At 41.6% G+C, this 19,932-nt stretch overlaps 1 protein-coding gene across 2 annotated transcripts in view; it reads left to right on the forward strand.

Annotated features, from left to right (window-relative positions):
• The window catches only part of khdrbs3 (KH domain containing, RNA binding, signal transduction associated 3), a 105,128-nt gene that overhangs the window by 78,246 nt on the left and 6,950 nt on the right, over positions 1 to 19,932 (forward strand). Inside the window, exons 7-9 of one of the 2 annotated variants that reach the window (XR_006362446.1) lie at positions 5,561 to 5,655; positions 16,965 to 17,017; positions 19,532 to 19,681. Coding sequence is in view for 1 of the 2 variants with exons in the window: in XM_044052744.1 (XP_043908679.1) it covers positions 5,561 to 5,655; positions 16,965 to 17,017; positions 19,532 to 19,623 (240 nt within the window). In the remaining variant the exon portion in view is untranslated. Of the gene's footprint in view, positions 1 to 5,560; positions 5,656 to 16,964; positions 17,018 to 19,531; positions 19,758 to 19,932 lie in introns of those variants that run through there. The other variant, XM_044052744.1, reaches the window with a different exon arrangement.

A 19,932-nucleotide genomic window follows, 5' to 3' on the forward strand; every position in this document is an offset into this window, starting at 1 on the left:
CTGGGCGTCAGTGTCATCCTATCTGTTACAGTGGTATTGTAGAGCACAGTGGAGTGGCTGTGATAGCGCTGTTGTAACATGCAGTGCCAGGCCCTCTGTTAGTCCTCCGTGGCCTCAGAGGCCAGTCCTTATCTTTTAACAACACGCCTCTCAGCTATCCACTGGCATACAAATGAAAGACTCACTTAGAGGCTGATCTCTCCCTCCCTTCTCTGTCTCTCCTCCCCCCTCTCAACCCCTCACTGCACACTAATCCTGTTTAGTGTTGAAAAACACACAGCGCTGTTGCAGTGCTGCTGCTGCTCCCAGATATTCTGAATAAATGACAAATCAAAGCGAGCACAAGATATAAAAGCCTGACGTAACTCACGTGTTGCGTGCGACACCAAAGAAATCATTTAAAAATGTGACAATATGATTTATAAACCGAGCAGGTTTCAGCGTAACGCGGTGGTACAGTATATCTTTGGCATGATGGAGAGTGCACGAGATTATATCTGTTCTTTTAATTGTAACCCACAGACCTTGTTGATTAAAGGACTGTATTGAAATGCAAGGAGTAATGAGGAACTGAGTCACGAGCTAACGAGGACAACCTCGTTATCCTTCACATTATTATTATATCTGTGTCATCTCTGAGGGCGTTAACGTGCATAAAAACTCTTGGCGAAAATGCGATATCGGCATAGTTCCCGGACCCGTGCGTTGCTCAAAGGCTCTACAGCGCCCCCTGAGGTGAAAACAGAGGCGAAATTGAGTTCCACCGAATTTTCGACCAAGACGTACAAAAAACTCAACAGGAAGTCTGACATTTTGAATTTTGGTGATTTGCACCCGACGTAAATGAGCAAACTCGTCCGAGCGCGTTTGTCGTACCGACATAAAAAAAACATGCCAATTTGTATTAGACACATCAAAGGTGGGGCCACACGGTGGTGTAGTGGTTAGCACTCTCGCCTTGCAGCGAGAAGACCCGGGTTCGATTTCGCACCACTGGTATTTGAGCAAACTTGTTTAGGAATTAAACGGGAATTATAGTTAAAAACACATTTTTTGCTCACTTCCCTCAACTCGCTTTGATCTGTATGTGGGTTACCGCGGCAACTCCAGCAACAGCCAAAAGTAGGTTTGCAGGAATAGCACGCTGCAAGCTCTCTATTCTTTTACATCTTTTATCTTTTTAGGTCCAATCGGTCCATGATGATGAAACCTGAAGAGCCAGTCATTGCACCACCTACTGGCAACATGAAGGACACCTTCATTAACAACGGTTTTAGTTTTTAGAGTGTGGTCTACTGAACGTTTGCTATATTCTGATATTACAAATTATTGTCGGCCTCTCACGGAGGGGCAAAGCAATGGACATTGCAGGTCATAAACAAAATGTGATAAAAGGACTCTCGTTAAATCAGCATAAGCCATTTAAACTTCTCCTCAAGCCTCATGTTGTCAGCGGAATTCAAAATATGTTCCACCTTTCAGCACTTTGCATGCATCATGTGCATCTACTGGTGCTCATTTTAAATAAAACACCGTTGTCTTTGTCCGTTTGCCTGAACTCTTGACTTTGCATGGGGGCATGAAATCAGCCGTGTGCCGCTGTCGTTACATCAAATCATGAAATGCTGTACGTTCAAGTTGAATCTCTCCACTAAGTGGCAAACAAAGTCCTGATGTTACGTGGACAGGCTGTGGACGCCCTGCATGGTCTAAACTGGCAAGTGCTGGCTCCGCTCCACAACTGTCCGTGAGAACTACGTCACGCCGACACTGTTTGTGTGTGAGTTGGTGAATGAGGGGTCAAACACTTTGGATTAAACTTTACAGTTTCTGTAATGACTGCACTTAAGAAAAGGCAAAAAACAAAGAATATCATCTCTATTAAATAAGTCTAAAAAGCTTGGAGAGAACATAGTGTTCTTTACTTTTCTCCTTTCATAACAATGAACATTTCTTCCCATAATGCTAAGCTCAGGCTGCGTTTATGTATCACATGGAGTCTATTTTGCTAAACATCATTATATGCATAATGGAAACCTGACTTTAATTGAGAAACATCCATTTCTTTTCACAAAGCACTGAATTCTAATCTATGTTCAGTCAGTAGATAGAAATGTGATCGCAAAAGGAAATTAAATTGATTACATTTAATTGTTATTGTGCACAAACTTTCGCTCTCTCGGTGAGCCGGGATTGGCACCAGCGCTCCCCCGCGACCTTCATGTGGAGGTAGACAAATGAATGAATGAATGAATATGTGACCAAGTGTTGCTTGGTTTTGTGTTCACCGCTGTGTTTTTCCATATGTATAACAAATGTATAAATATAACACAGCGAGCGAGCAGCATGTCGTCATTAAACCTGGACGCCTCAGACAAACAGGGAATCACACACGGTTCCTTTTCTAAGTACATCATTTAACTATTTCATTTTTATTAAAGTCATTCTGTCGAGCCTGACGTTAAAGGAATAACTGACATATCTGCATTTGCGGTTAATAAAGATAAATTAAAATACAGAAACAACGCGACACTGTTTATATTTGGCTACATTTGTCTTCTCTTCATTTATGATAATTCAATATTTCATCACATCATTCATTTCTCTATATAGACTGTAGCCTGTGGTCAGTGTTTAGCAGTGTTGTAATCTAACAAAGTTTATATATCTCTTACTTTTACTCCACTACATTTCCTCTAACTTTCTTTGTTAATTGTTACTACCGAATCAAATCATAAGAAGAAGAGTTGATATTATGGTCTGTAGTGATTATAGTGCTTCTTTAATATTGATGATCTTTCACACACATTCACACGCTACAACATGGGGTTAAGTGTCTTTGCTCAAGGACACAGTGACTAGCAGAGCCAGGAACGGAACCCACAACCTGCGAGTTGAAAGGCAATTCGCCCTACCACTGATCCACCACAGCGCAATCCTATCTCCTCCCTTTTTTAATACTTTTACTTCTAAAAAGTACATTTAATACCAGAAAATGACTTTTGATACTTAAGCACAGGAAACGTCCTAAACTTTAAGACTTTTAATAAGTAATGTTATAAAAAGTGATTTTAACTTACCTACCTCAGTCGTTATCCTATAAGATACTTTATCTTAGTAACCTGTTGTCCTCTTCATGAACAACCTTTGAACAACTCTTCCCTTCATCACTTCAGCGGCTTTGTTTCACCTTTTCTTCCCAGCGACATTCAGTATTCAAAACCACGCTTGTTTATCGCAGCCTGGAATAAGTGCAGTATAATGGAGAGACACACCTTTAAAACACAATTCAAAAGAATTAGTGAGATTTTCCTTGTTTCGTGACAAAAACAGAGGCGTCGCACTGACGTTTCCTGCAGCTCACACACACACACACACACTGTAACCTCAGTCGGAGTGTTTTAGTTAAAGCGCTCTCAGATTTTTCAGCTTCAAAGGCTTCAGCTGTGACTTTGAGCAAACTTGCATTGTTGTTTCCACCACTTTAAGACGCTTTGAGCGTTAACACTTCATATATGAACTACAGTCTCTCTCTCTCCATCTGTTTGTGAGTGAGTGTCTTTCAGGAATAACATCTCTGCCTAACCTTTGTTAGAAGTAATAAACCACAACAAGAACACAGTCACTGTACGACGACTGACATGTCTGGACACTAACTGGAGCGAGGGCTTGGTCCAAATAAGCCACAGACTATTATTATTGTCTGTGGTTTAACGAATATCTCAAACTAGAGCTGCAGCTAACGATTATTTACATAATCGATTAATACGACGATCATTTTCTCACATTAATTGACTAATCGTTTGGCCGATAAAATGTCAGAAACTGTTTCAGTGTTTCTCAAACCTGAAAATGATGATGTCCTCAAATGTCTTGTTTTGATGATTTTGTCCAAAAACCAAACATGTTTCACTTTTAATGATTTCTTTGTTACGTGGAGCAAAGAAACAAAGAAAATATTCATATTTAAGAAGCTAAAACAATCAGAAATCTTGTTTTAATCATGAAGAAAAGCTTCAAACCGATTCATGGATTATCAAAATAGTTGACAATGGATCACTTCCATCACTTTACATCATTTGTCACTTTATTTTCTTATTTCTTTTTTGTACATTTTTGTAGAATTTGTAGCGGTCATTTCATTTTTTTATACAACAATAATAAGATGTGGAGAAGTGCAAACTCAAGTCTTTTAATTTAATTTTAAAACCAAATCCTTTTTTGAGTGGGCTTACATTAAAGAAACCATTAACCATATATACAGTATATATACATAAACATATATATATATATATATATATATATATATATATATGAAAGACTCTTGTGTGTGTGTGTGTGTGTGTGAGCAGTTCTGTCACACACCCTTGGTAAGTGCAGGATTAAAGATAAAAGAGTCAACTCAAACGCTGTCATTTGGCAAATGCATGTTTCTAATCAGGATTTAGGGCCTTAATAATAACACGAAATGTGATGAGCACTTTCTTCTTCTGCTGCCGCTAAATCTCAAACATGCAAATCAGGGCCAGATGGAATTAGCCAGGACGCGTGTGGGGGGGGGCGGTATCAGAGATGTGTCGCGAGGGGTCGACGCCTTTTGTGGAACATAAGTCCCATTTATGCCAAATTAAGACGGTGCGGCACTGCTTTCCTTTGATGTTCTTCTTGGCAGGGGCCTGGGTGTGGTGAGGGGATGGGGGGGACGGGTGGGACGTGGGGCGGGGGATGATTGCTGGAACACAAACAGATGTTCAAGGCTCACGCTTTGAGGTGGTGATGAAACGTGGACCCAGCAAGAGTCTTTACATCCCACTGACACAGAGACAAGGGCAGAGTCTGCTCTACTGACATGAAGCACATGAAGCGCTTTGACCTACATCTGTGCCATGACGCCTTCAGTGCTGAAAAGTACCCTGAAAACAAAAAAATACAATGAAATGCCACCCAACACTGACACACTCAGTCATTCCTGTTCGTACTAATCTAAATGAATCAATGTTTTGTTTGTTTGTTGTTTGAAAATACTGACAAGTCTAATTCCATAGAGCACGTAGTTGGCGGCGTCCACGTGGTCTCAAACTGCAGCTGTGCTTGCTTTCGTCTGCACGTGGAGAGCCAACGTTTGCATCACGTGGTCCCCAGTGGACATGGAAAGTCCACGCGCTTAATCAGAACCAGAATACTTTTATTATGCCGGAGGCAATTGTTTAGTTACAGTTGCTCCATGTCAGAATCAATAACTTAAGCAAACCACTACCAAAGTCAACCTTCTAATGAGAAGCTTACAGTACAAGAGAGAAAAAATTTAATTAAGAGCACCAAAAGATTTAAATCAAATTAAATTAAATTAAATTAAATTAAATTAAATTAAATTAAATTAAATTAAATTAAATTAAATTAAATTAAATTAAAAACATGTAAAAAATATAGAAAGTTTACAATGTTACACTTAACCCCCTCCCCAGTCAGTCCACTGTGTACTGTGTACTGTGTATATCTCAGCTTCCCCTCTGTCAACTCACCGAAGCGCTTGTGCATTTTTTTGTCTCCGCTCCTTCAGGAATACGACGACGGCTACGGAACAGCGTACGACGACCAAGGATACGAGTCGTATGACAACAACAACAACAACAACTACAGTAATCAAGGACAAAAGTAAGTCAATCTCCCTTCCAGTGAAACGTTAGTGCTTTGGTTCACTTCCCTCACTCAACACACAGAACAAACAAAGGTTAAACCTTTACAGCAAAAGTGAAATGAAGCTAAAGTGAGGGATTTGTGGATTTAGTGTCGTTTACACTCTGCGTTCCTATTATTGTGTGTGCTTCATTTAGATCATTGGAATTTAAGGATAAAGAATAACACAACACTCTCACTCCTCGTATGATAGAACAAACCTCTCTTTATTTAACATTCATTCCAGGATTATTGAACTTTAGGGGAGGTTTTCCCTCGGTGTAAAAAGGCTAATTGCTCATTGGAGTCGAGGTAAAACTGGGAGTTTCTAAGGTTTTTGAGAACAGCTGGATTACGGAGTCATTTGAGCTCATTTTCTGCCTCGTTTGGAACTCGACAGACCGCTTCCTGTTAGTTCACTTATTTTGTGAAGGGTGAAGTGAAGTGTTTTCTGACTGACCTTTCAGTCGTCCTTTAAGATTAACCGCTGAGACCAGGAATTTAATGTCGGTGTCTTCAAACGTGGATCTTTAGTTATTTGTGAAGCAGTTTGTGTTCGTGAGCCCTGAAAATAAACCACTCTGTGATTCCCTGCATGGAATTAAACATATCTCATTGCATTAAATGCTTTCTCTCGGTTGTAATCACTCTATATATTACATATACTGTGTATAAGCTTAATGGCACGTTGAGGGTCCTGCGCGGCTAAATGCAGCATATTGATTTTCTAACATCCCGGGAGCTGCCACGCTCTCCAAATGACACAAGGTCAAAGGCTTTGTGTCGCTTTGTTGGTTTTCACCACAGTATTCACGCACGCCTGCATGTGCATGTGCATGTGCATGTGCCACTTCAAAGGATTCAAAAGGATTGTTGTTACACTTAGAGTCAAATATTGGAGTGTATCGGCAGCCGGAGGGGGGGAGAAAAAACAGGGGGAGGGACAGAGAGAAGAAAAGAAGAAAACAAAAACATTATTCTGTCTCTCGGCGTTTGCGAGTATAGGGCGGTCAATGGTTTGTTTTGTGGAGGTGTGAGGATCTATGTCACCAAGGTGTCATCCATCTTTTCTTTGTTTGGCCAAATCTCACACACACACACACTTCTGTGGGGGTGGGGGGTGGAGAGATGCTCGCTGGGCGGATGCAGGTCTGCCTGCAGTGATCTGCAGTGATTTGTTTTAAAAGCAGCCTTGTGAATAATGGAGTCTGGGTCGGGCCACAGATTTTTTAAGTCCCTTATTTGGGCAGGAGACAGAGCGACTCAAAGGGGGACGAGACGATGAAGTCTGAGCCTGCGGAGGAAAAACTTAGAATTCAAACACTTTATGAGAGGACTGGGTTTGTTTGATTTGTCTCATGTGGACAGAATTCACTTAATCAATAGTAGAATTCGGAGAATCTAGCAAAATAAATTGCATACAATATCTAACGCAGAGGTCTCAAACTTAAGGCTCGAGGGCCACATACGGACCTCCGATCGTTTTCATGCAGCCCACCACTCAGCGGGAAGTTATGAAGAGTAATAAAAACATTTTAACATCATAAATACGTTTTTATCCTCAATAATAAATTGGTCCATATCAACACAAGTCACTTTTATTTTGAAGTTTTGTGAAACCACACCTCCTGAACTGACATTTTTACACTTGACCTGCCCCCTACTGGTCAGACGAGATGCTCAGTGGCCCCCAGGTCATTTGAGTTTGAGACCTACTGATTTAATATAATTATATTATTAGACTTACTTTCATAATCGATTAATCTGACGATTATTTTCTCGATTAATCGAGAGATTGTTTGTTCTGTGGAGCAAAGAAATGAAAATATTCACATTTAAGAAGCTGAACAATCTGAAAACTTGTTTGAATTCCATAAAAAACATTCAGACTAATTAATTGATTGTCAAAATAGTTGACGAGTCGTTTAGTAATCAATTAATAATCAATGAATCGCGTAATTGTTTCAACCCTACATGTTGTAATTATTATTATTGCAAGTGAGACAGGGTGCAGACTTGTCTGTCTCTGTAACAGACGTATAAATATTTAAAGCAGGTCAGTTCGTGATAATCACTGTATTGCCAGGTCTACAGGTTTTTTTTATTTCTATTACTACAGATAACATTATTTGTGGATTACTATCAGGATTATTTTTTTAAAAAAATGAGATGAAAAGTGTTTCAGAAACCAATAACAGACCCAAGTAATCCCATTAAAAACACGGACTAGAGGTGCAGCAACTGGCATTCTCTTCATTCTCTCTGAATCCTATGCACAAGCACAGATTCCCACTGATGCTGATGGATCTGTTTCGTCAAACACACACACACACACAACAGATTAGACTAAATTAGAACAGAGCAACATAGCACTGTGCTTCCCTAGATTCTCTTTCGCCCTCACAATCCCATTTAGCTTGGTGATGGACAAAGGTGCATTATTTTCAACCCAAGCCTGAAGTCACAGCAGGGCCCAGCTGCTGCAGGGGCCTTGAGGGGCGTGTGTGTGTGTGTGTGTGTGTGTGTGTGTGTGTGTGTGCTGGTGTGGAAACCAAGTCTCTTAACAATGTTTCTCACTGCCTAAGGAGCTCCCACTCACCAATCTGAGCTCTGACTGCGTGGCAGGATTTCACTTGCCGTAGGATAACAAGCAGAACAATTTACAGACTCTCTGTCCTGGTATTAGCCCGATGGCTTTTTGCAGGAACCGCTTGTGCACATAAGGGAGAAAAGGGATGTGGATTGCTTTTTTTTCCCGGACTGCAACAGTGCATGGATTTACTGACACCTTCATTAACTCAGCTGTTGCTGGTCATCACGTATTGGTTTGACAGTGGCTCGCCATCTGTGTAAACTTATTTTACTGAGAAAAATGATTGTGAAATGTTCTGCAGAATGATTAGTTATCATTATAATTTGATGACAACATGCGTTGGTAATTATTTAAATGACATTCAATGTAAGAGGATTGAGGATTTGTCCAATATTTACCGTTATATCAAGAAAACTAGAGTGCACTCATTTGCTGGTCACACAAACAAATAATATTTCTAAAAAATTTAACTTAACTATGGCTTGTAAAATTAAAAGAAATCTCCATAAAGCTATAAGATACTTTTTAAATTTTGACCATAGACCGAAAGAAGTACGACTGCCACATTTAAATAATCTATAAACTATATTAAAAAAAAGTACTAAAAATGTTTAAAATTGGATTGAATTTATGAAATGTTGCTCACTTTTTAAAAACGGTTTTAATTTTGTGACTTGGGCACAATTATTGCTACTTAATATCATGACTAAAAATGTCATATAAAATGAATCAAAACTTTGACTCAACAACACATAAGATGGAAAAAACAACAATCTGTGACCTATAAACAAATCACAGATTGGTTAAAGGCCTATGTTATTATTATTATTACTATAAATACATCATTATTTCATTCCAGATGATGAAAATGTGCTCTTAAAACTGGGATGAGTAGCTTTTAAATATAAACAAACTATTGTCAAATGAGTGAAACACGACGACGTTAAGACCTCGGCCTCAACATTAGTGGACAATCGTACCATGTTGAACATTAGACTCATTGAGGAGACAACAGTGAGGACTTATATAATATAATGGCGTTACAGTGACTAGAACTGTCATATTAATGATATGTTCACGTACTCTGGATGTAGTCAAAATGAAAACAGAAAGACTGGAATAAATAAAGAGACGAGACAACAACAACAACAACAACAACAACAACAACAGGGTATATTTTAGACATGATCACATTTGAAAGGCACAAAATAACACTCACAAGTGTCAGACATGAGCCCTGAAGACGTCTCAGTCATTTCCTAAGAGAGCTGACAGCTCGTGGAACCTCGTGTTTATACAACATACTGTTCCATTCTTTCTCCTTCTTTTTGGAGAGGCTGCAGAGCTTCACCTCGAGAGAGTTATCAGAAGCCATGGCAGTTGGGTACCGACGGAGTGCTAAGGTCAGAGAGACTGGAGGACGTCGCTTCTGTGCGGAGAGCTTCTTTAATGTTATTAGCGGCGAGAAGGTGATGTCTCTGTAGGGAAATGAGGAGGATGACAGCTGTGGCACAGCCGCGGCTGGACACTCGGCGAGGTCACAGCGAGGTTGTCTCATGCAGTTCGGGTGCAATCAAAGCATTATTTCATACTTGACACCTCAGAGACGGCTGGCTGCTGACACCTCGCACCTCGCTTGGGTCGGCGCGTGTGCGTCGCGGGCCGGATCCCGGAGGCCCGCGGGTAAAAGGATAGCTGTGTGGCGGTGTTTTAAAGGGCAGACACATCCTCGGGGATCAAGTGTAAATCTTAGTACAAGAGATGGGCACAGAAAAGAGCAGGTTTCATGGTGTAGAGCACTGCAGAAGTGATTGCTCAAGAAGAAGAGCCCTTAAACTACTCGCAGCAACGTGAGCGCACGCACACACACACACACACACACAATGCCTCCAGTCGGACTATTATTCAGTGAATCCCTTTGGGATTATTAAGTCATTCTTTTTTTACACTGCACAATACTTCCAAGTGCCCATAACACGTCTACAGCGGCTGATCACACAGAAAACCAAGACATCTCACCACATCCTTGAAGTTTAATCAGTGCAGAATCTCCCTGAAAGCACATTCACACAAGAACAACCTTTTAAGCATCTTGCACGCAGGTTCTCAGGTAGTTACAGCTTCTATTCGTAGGTATGCCTGACGGCTGTCAAGATGTTGTTGTCGCAGGAGAAAATACCACAAAGAAGCCACCGATATCGGGCTCACGGGTATGAGAAAGTAGTCATTACAGCAGTAAATGATCGAGTACACAGCCAAGTACTACAAGCACCTGTGATTATAGACGTAAAAGGAGAGAGTGAGGGAGTTTAGAATCTAACAACACTGTTCATATCATTCAGGGGAGACAGTCAGTAAACTATTAACAAAAGAAACAAAGCAGGAGCTAAAAGAAAGATATGAGCAGCACATTATGGTCTGTTATAAAGTACAGCTCTACACGGTTTGGTTGGTTTTCCTCCTTAAAATGGGCGGAGTCACAAAAACAGAAACGAGTGTCTTGTAAAGCAGTTGTTTTCAATGTAACTGAATCATTGTCCAGCCATCATCCATCAACAAACCTTCACTCTCACATTCACACCTACAGTCAATTTAGAGTGACCAATTTACTGACAGTAATTTACCCATAATGCATGTGTTTGGACTGTGGGAGGAAGCCGGAGGACCCGGAGAAAACCCACGCACACATGGGGAGAACATGCAAACTCTGTGCAGAAAGACCCACTTTCTAACCGGGGCTCGAACCCGGGTCGACTTGCTGCAAAAGTCAAGAGTGCTAACCACTACACCACCGTGTGTCCCAGATTAAAGACACTTCCTTTGCTAAATGTCGGAGATTAATGCACGTTTTCAGGATCGTTAAAGGAAAACTTCCCAGATTAGCATTTAACTTTGTATTACTAGAATTCTTGTCTTTGTTACGAAACAGGGGAAACACAATCTTTCAAAATGCAAATCTGTGAAGTCTTTTTACTCATCTACAGTCCAGCATCGTTCACTTTGATTCTTGTGTCTCTTCCAGTGCACGGCAGTGTGACGGCGTCACGCAATAGTACCGCCTCGGCTCGCTTGGAACCTAAAAGCAAAATAACCGTGTTGTGTTGTGCTAGTGGAAACTGTCTGTCCGTCTGTAAACACATATTTACTGATAACGTAGGCTGCACGCAGGACTATGCAGAGAGAGAATCTCACTTTCTGATTCATTGATTTTATTTTCCCACCCACAGTGGCAGCCACGGTGAGTCTGAAAGCTCACACTCACACACACACACACACACACACACAGGGAAGATTTACTAACACAATAGCAGCAGAAACCCATTCTAAAACTGTTATTCTATATACTGCCAACATGCATAAAAACACAGTATGGAACGTAGGAAAAAAAGACTGACTGTCTTTTTATTTTGAAGGAGCACAGACAGGTAAACGGCATCATGGGAGGGTCGACAGGGGGGAAAAGAGAGTTTAATGCAAAAATAAAGCACACACGTAAATCTTTTATAATTAGTCATATTGTAAAGTGAAATTACAGCAGCTTTCCCAAGAACATACAGTTAGCATCAAAACTCCAAAGAATTGTCCACAGAATTGTCCATTGTCCATCCGTAGAGCTGACGCAGCTCCTGATACAAGTATAAAATGTTCATTGTGAGGTAATAAAAAAAAAACAATGATTCATTCGATTATTTTGCCAAATGAAAATCGTTTCACCTCTCACACGCGGGGCGTTAAGAGATTTCACCTTTTAAAAATATTAGCGACAAGAAGTAAACGACATACAGTTCAAGGCCATTTCACTGGTTTGTTTTTATCAAGTGCTGCTTCCTTAAGTTGCTGCTCGTCACATCAGGAAAAGCCAAGGCCGACAAAATCCATTCAGCACAAGACGTCAGAAATACACGCTGCTGCTTCACAGGTGCTCGGGATATAAAAGCGAACCCCCCCCCACCCAGAGACAAAGGGGTGACAACTTTCATGCACTTTCAGTGAAACATAAGGATGACTTCTTACGTCACAACTCCATACATGAGTCACTGAGAACAACAATCATCATCAAATCTTTGGGTTTAGGCTTTTGTAATCTTTCTATGACTCTCCAGGAGGTCAGGACCGGAGATACCTTTGCAATCAGCCACCACATGGAGCAATCACTATTCTATCCATCAGGATGCTCTCCATTCAAAATCACGTCAGCCAGTTATTTCACACTAATGGCGTGTTTCCACCAGCTCGACTCGTCTCGGCACGGCACGGCACAAGTTGTGTTTCCATAGTACCAGCTCTGGTGAGGTTCCAAGTGAGCTGAGGCGATACTAGGCCAGACCGCCGGCCACTGATTGGTCAGAGTGTCGTCACGGGAAGAGACGTCCGACACGAGAATCAAAGCCGAACAATGCCGAACTGTAGATGAGTTAAAAAGACTTAACAATCCTGAAAATGTGGGTTCATCTCCAACAATTACCAGGGAAATGTCTAAAATCTCCATATTTAACAGAGGAGTCTGGTGTGACAGTGTCAGACGGAGTCTGTGCTCCAGTCATGGAGGACGTTCTGAACAAATAGTTTTAATGACCTGATTCTAATGATTCAGTTAAACTGAAAACAACTGCTTTTCATGTCACTCGTCACTTGTTTGTATGTGTGTGTGTGTAAAATGAAGCCACGGCATGCAGTGGTGACTCCGCCCATGATGAGTAGGTACTATTTTGTAGTGGAAAACCAACCTAAGCTGGGACAATAGTAGAGGAAAGAAAATCAGTCAGCATTTTATTTTTTCAGCAAAGAATAATTGAAAAACGTGATCACAGAAGGACATGATGTGTTTCTTCTATATCCTATTTCTGCTTAAGGATTCACAGTCACGACCGGTTTACATCTGCAATGAAGCAGGACATCAGACGCCGGTGCCGCATTACCTCCACAGCCCTTCCTGTGTAATATCCTCGCAGATTTCCCCCCAAATTTATCACAGCGCACGGGCGAAGATTGATAGTGATGTAAGAAAACAAAGACCACAAGGGACATGTACTACATCATTCAGATTTAACACCGCCATCTGTTTCCTGATGCCCAGGAACGGCAACATCAGTGCTTAAGACAAAGATGACAGATGTGCTGGAGACGCTGGGTCTTTCACCTGTGGAAAAGTAGGCCTGGAGTCAGACGCCTGATCAAAGAGACACACTTATGTAAGAGGTGTTGCGCTGGAGACAGATGGGCATTTCTTCTTTATTCTCGGTCAGTGAAGCTGAGGGAGAAACAAAGCCTCAGACACCGAAGAGTGCTAATGAATGTCAAATCAAAAGCTGGTCCTGTTTAGAAAGTCAAAGCACTTTTTACACCTGTGACATGGAGATGTGCGTTAATGAGGTCTAAACACACAGAGCTGCACCTCATCTGCAGCTCGTGAGTGAAGCTGTGATTCCAGATGATGAATGACACAAGTTACCAAATACATTTATCTGAGGACGATGCGACAGGGGAAGGTAACGCAGGCGAGAGAGGTCCATCACACACACCTCCCACAGAAAACACGTACGGGGTGAGATAACTGGCAAAAAGACGCACACATACTCCGATGGGTCGGAACCCTGAACGAGCCGCGCAGCTGGGTGGAAACGGACGAGGGTGCCGCTACATCTGGAGCAAATGTCCGTTGAATATCCAATTTTTTTTATTTTACTAATCTCTTTCTAACTCGCTGTTGATTCTTTTCTTTTTTTCTTTTAAATCACGAGCGAGTATGTGCGCGTCTTTTTGACAGTTATCTCACCAACGTGTGAACCATGGAGTGCACAGTGCAAACACAAGTGAAAGAAAGGAGACGATAAAAGAAATGTTTCAAGCTCAGAAAGCTTTGGTTTTTACTTTTTAAGCATCGAGCTGCCAGAATCCTTTGAAAACAACCACCGTACGTGACGACGTTTTTACAAAGCCAGAGACCGTCCCATAAAGACCGTTACCATTCATTTCCCTACCAAACCAAATCCATTATGCACTACGGCACATTAAGATTTTTATTTTTACTTGCTGTGGGCACTGTAGAAATGTACAAAATGAAATGGCTCCATTACATTTTATTGAAGTAAAGTTAACTTCAAAATTGGGCTAAATTATTAAGCCCAAGTGCTCAGTTAATCTACACCAGAATAACTGTTGTCTAGTGGCCTTTACGTTCTCATAATCCTGACTAACGTCAAACCAGATTCCAGATGCAGTGAGGGCAGCAGATGCTGGCGAACCTCCGGCCATACAAAGCAGAACTCTCCCAGTCTTTGTCCTTCACTAAACACCTCGAGGCTCCGTGATCTTTTTGTAACTGAGAGGAGAAAGTATCCAGGCAGAGACCATGTGAAGCGTTATTGACAAAACGTCACCTCGGGAAATTAGAGGCGCTTTACAGCTTTTGTTGCACCCGTCTTTGCACAGAGAGCAGGTCTGCGTTGGCAGCCGTCAGGGCAATATTCCACCGTTATCGGCCGGTTCCATCTTCGGCAGTAAAGAGACAGAAAGGCTTAAGTGAACAACGGTATTTTTTTTTTCCTTCATGATGTAAACAAAGTGAAAATAAATTAAGGGGGAAAATGCTGACAGCAGAGCGCATGTAAGCGAGGCCCCACGATGAGTTTAGGTTTGTATTATGTGGATTTTCTTCTTCTTCGTCTTGTTAAATATGACACAGGGCTGTGCAGCAGAGCCTGAAATAATCCAGCATTTCACGCGCGCCTGACAATGTGTCTGCAAGCACCTGTGAATTGTGCCAAATTGATTTCCTGACATTCATAAAAATGGATGTTTATTTTCAAAGGCGACCTCTGCGGAACAACATCCCCTCGTTTTAGCATGGTGTGAAATCTAATTATTTAGTGACCCTCGTCTGCGGGGTGCGCGACACGTGGAGCCGTAACATGCCTTCACTTGTCACCTGCGCCTCTGTGTCCCTCCGTCTCTGTCGGCCAGTGACTTGTGTCAAGGATATTCCAGTGACTTCACATCCACGGCAGATGCACGGTGGCACCTTGGAAACCCTGCTCTTAGAGCAGCTATGGGAGAGGCTGCAGCACCAGCACAGGGGGGGAAGAGCCTCGCTTGCTCCCACCGGCTCGGCATTGTTTACAGCTGAATTATGGGCTGTGTAAAATTTATGCTAAGCCTGACTTAAGGCACAGGTCTCTTTAGAGAGCTGTCTCATGTCTCATTGAGCCTCCATAGTGCTCTTAAAGTGATCCATCCCACAGACTCCAATTGGTCATGTTGTCTGGTTTCGACTCGAGCAAAGAAAACGTCGCAGGAAAAACAATGAAGCCAATCAGTTTGTCACGCTCCTGCTGTTGAAGGGCATTATCAGAGGCAGGGGAAGCTGCCAGAGTAACAACCTTTGCCCCGGTACAATAGACGTAAACAGCGGTACTTGTGGCGCCCAAAGAATTGCAGAATTACAATCCAAGGTAATGTCAAGATATTTCTTTTGTTTGGTTTTTGTATGTGACAGACTGCATTGAACCTACTGTCAAATGCAGAAACAATAACTGGAAGAACTGCTGAGACATTTGTGCTGTGAGCTGCACAAATTAAATCAGACATTAGAAATTAAAATGACACCCACATAACCTGTAACAGGAAGTGTGTTACTAAAATATAAAATATAAAACCTGCCGTCAGCAGAAACCACGCTGTAAAAAGATGGGATCAGGACTGAGGGCTAAAAAAAAGCCTCATTCTCTGACAGAAATGATATGATGCTACCAGTATTTCTCACTCATTTTTTTAAATCAAACAATTATCCCTTGCGAGATTCTAATCATCCAACCCTAATAATCACAATCATTAAGTCAGATGACCTAAAAACACATTGTTGCATAGAATCCTGAACTTCTACTCTTGAGGAGGCTCGTGCCCAAAGAAAAGAAGATTTAATAGCCGAGTGAATTTGTAGAAATTGATTTCCCGGATCTCCACCAAACATGTGTAATTTGATAAAGACGCAGAGCGTCTCTGCCCCTCGACTCCTGCAGCTCAGTTTGGCTTTCAGCGACCGCAGAGAGCCACTCCATTACAGTAACAAGAGAAAGTAAAAAAATTGTAATTCGTTACTTCCACACTGGCGTGTCACCGCTGTCACCTCTTTGCCCTCGGCAGTCGGGCGGTGTCGGTGTGATGTGTCGGAGGCTTTGGATGATGCCTTCAGCTCTCTAATCCGCAGAGCTGAAAAGGTGCTGCTGTCGCTGACAGACTGACAGGCAAACGAAGACGACCCAGCTGTGATGGCTGGTGTCGGCTCGGTGGCAGCCTTATGATGAATTGCCTCTCTTGAATGATAGTCCTGTTACTGAATGATACCGACGCAGGATTGTTCTGTCAGCAACTCACCGCTGACCGCGGACAAAAAAAATAAATAAACAAACAGAGTGTACGGGGGAATGAACCGCCATCTTTTTATTTTTCATTTAAGTTGCCACCGCTCATAGATCTCCATATGCAGTCATATGGAACCAGAGGTTGGGGCACTTATGCGCTGGAGGAAATTGCCTCGTAGAACCACAAATGTGGCCAAACTTTTGAGTGCTTGTTGTTTGTTATATTCTCTATTTTGTGTGTCATCACTGTATTTGTGATGCTCTGCAGAACACACACACATACATACACCTTATTGTTGCTCTCTGTTTACCTTACTCTGGTGTCTTGTTTACAGCTCAGACGACTACTATGAATACGGACACAGTGGAGAATCATACGACGCATATGGTGAGTTGTTGCTAACTTCTCTCCCTCCGGGACATCTTCTATTGTCAGAAGTGTCTTCTAGTCCCTGAATTCACCGTCTTAGTTGCCATAGCACCTGGTTATTTTCATGATGTTCAAAAATAGTGTCAACAATAGACGATGATAAGAAGCATACACACAAGAAACACGAGTAACTTATCACTAAGCGTGATCACTAATCTACTTTAATTACTGCAACACATACAAATCCTCATGGAATTATTTACAGTATGAATAAATGTACTGGGCCCAGCCTTGAGCCCTGGGGAACTCCACAATGATCTTCAATAACCTTAATTAATTCATTTGGATATTTTTAATGCCTTCTTTAGGTTTTTATGTATAAACTAGGCCACACGCCAGATGTGTGCAACACTTTTGAATCACAGCACATCCAGCTTTTCCGTTTTGGCACCCATTAAATAGTTTAGATCGAGAATAACACCGCTCTCGCCTATTTTCTCAACATGCCCCAAACAGTTCACAGGAAAATAGATGATAGTGAAAAAGGTCTTTCAATGTCTTTACCTGTCACACAGTATATCACAAACACAACACTATCTGTACCTGTTTTAGAGTAAAAGCAGTTTAGCTTTTCAGTTCCCTGACATATATACTTCTTTCGTAAAATATTTGCAGGGCTGTCAGATGAATTATTAATTCCACTGAGTCCTGGCATATAACTGAGAGGCATATTGAACATATTATTTACTACAATTTTTGAAAGCAATCCCTATTTGAACGTGGCACCCAACCCCAACTGAACAACGGTTGGGGTTGGGCGACGCAGCTGCATCGAGTGATGCTCAGTAACTGTCCTGAAGGTCTAAAACCATATCACTGATTACGCAGTTGTTGTACTTTGTTTGGTTGTTTGTCTCTTAATAGATTTAAAATATACAAAATGGTGGTGTTGATGGATTCAAGGTTTAAAAATTGGGAATTGGAACAAAACAAAATATCGGCCTACAAACGAAATGATGACATCTCATGGGGAAAAAACAAAATACAGTCTATCAAACTAATGTTCACGAGTAGTTACTGTACTATCGCCTCTGCTGTCAGTTAAACAGAAGAGATTCACAGTATGATTAGGTCCACTTTAAAATAACTGTTTTTCAGTTAAATGTGATTTATCGCGCCTGAGAGACGAGGTGCGAGGAGCTCCAACTGAACGGAGACAGTGTTTAACACGACTGTGTCAGCTTTACCGTCACAGTACAAAAAAAAGTGGGCCAAGGTCAAATCTGCCGCAGCGCTGTAACGACAGTAAAGCTATTATACAGTAAAGTAAAGCAAAGCATGACCCGTGGATGTACAACACGACACGGAGCCACCAAACGTTCTGCGCTGACCACTAATTGCACTGCTGACAGGACACCTTATTATAAGTTTGAAATCCTGACGTTTAATTCTTCCTTAAGGACAGAAAATCCCATTAAAATGTTCTTTGTGTTCTTACAGTTGAAGGTTGTGAATGTGTAGTCTTCTGTATTAACACTCAGATATCGTTAGAAACAACTCAGGTGACGCGGGAACACTTTTGGCAGTAAAGGCCAGAACGTCAGACCTCGTCTCGCAGATAATCCCGGAATCGCTATCACGCCGTAGTGTTGCGTCTAGTATGTTCACAGTCAAGCGAATGAGTTTGAATCAAACATACTTTTTTTAAGAACTGAATGTCCACACACACTTCTCACATACTGTACTGTATATTAAACATGTAAATGTCTTTTTTTAACGTCGTTCTCGCCCATGAATCCGCTTGCATCACTGAACTTACCGAGGACCTACTTTTTTGTGTGGTTTTTATCTTGTAGAAAATTTGAATTTGACTAATAAGTCAGAGCAAAATAAGAACTTCCCTCCCAACTTTTGTGACCGCACGGGCATCCACAGCTCATTAGGAGCGGTGGTGTGCACACACACACACACATGAAACATGGGTCACACACACAGAAGACAGTTCAAACACACACACACACACAGCACTGATGTGCATCTTCAGAAAACACAAGGTTACCTTGGTGTGTTTCTTCAAAGTGACTGTCAGTGAAAAGGGTGACAGGTTTAATTAAGGGGTATTGGCTCGTGTGCTGGCGACAGAAAGAGCTTGTACACATAAAAACAACAAAAAAACAGCTCCAGGGAAGTGTGTGCGGCGCTGGCTGCAGATCAGACAAAAGGGTGCCATCGATACTGGCACTTTCACATTGACAGTAGCGGGGGTGAACAGGAGCTGATTTAGGCTAATGGTAATTGTGACCTTTTACGCCGGGAGCCACTAAATGGGTCCTTTTCAAGTAGCTATTTGATCCTCTCGTTCAATTATCTGAGATGCATCTTCCCAGGTGAAAGTCAGGCCTCTTTTGTTAATATAAACCGCGTCAATAGCAGACACTTAAAGTGCTCCATTGCTCACTCTCTGAATGAATGAATGATTTAAGTTTTTAACGTCTCTGTGGTCACTACTCTCTCCTGTTCTTCTTAAATCAGGTCAGGAGGAGTGGGCAAACAGTCGCGGCAAAGCACCGTCGGCACGGACGACCAAGGCGGCGTACAGGGATCAGCCGTACTCCAGATATTGAACTGTTTATACAACCTGCACAACCTGAGTCCCCCCCCCTCGTGGCGGTTTCAACCCAAGTAATGGATTTTTTATGGACACTCCCATCTTTTTAGAATCGAAAAAAAAATTAAACCACAAAAAAAACAAAACAAATGAAATACTGACAGTCTGAAAATGAATTAGGTTGCTATAAAACTGTAGTAAAAAAACAACAAAGAAATCAATTAAGGTATGAATGGAAGCTCATTTCTGCCAGAAATGAAAAAAAAGGTCAAACTTAGCCTTGAAATTATAAGATAAAAAGTCAAAATGATGAGATAAAAAGACA

This window comes from Solea senegalensis, linkage group LG20, assembly GCF_019176455.1.
Source record: "Solea senegalensis isolate Sse05_10M linkage group LG20, IFAPA_SoseM_1, whole genome shotgun sequence".
Classification (NCBI taxonomy): domain Eukaryota; kingdom Metazoa; phylum Chordata; class Actinopteri; order Pleuronectiformes; family Soleidae; genus Solea; species Solea senegalensis.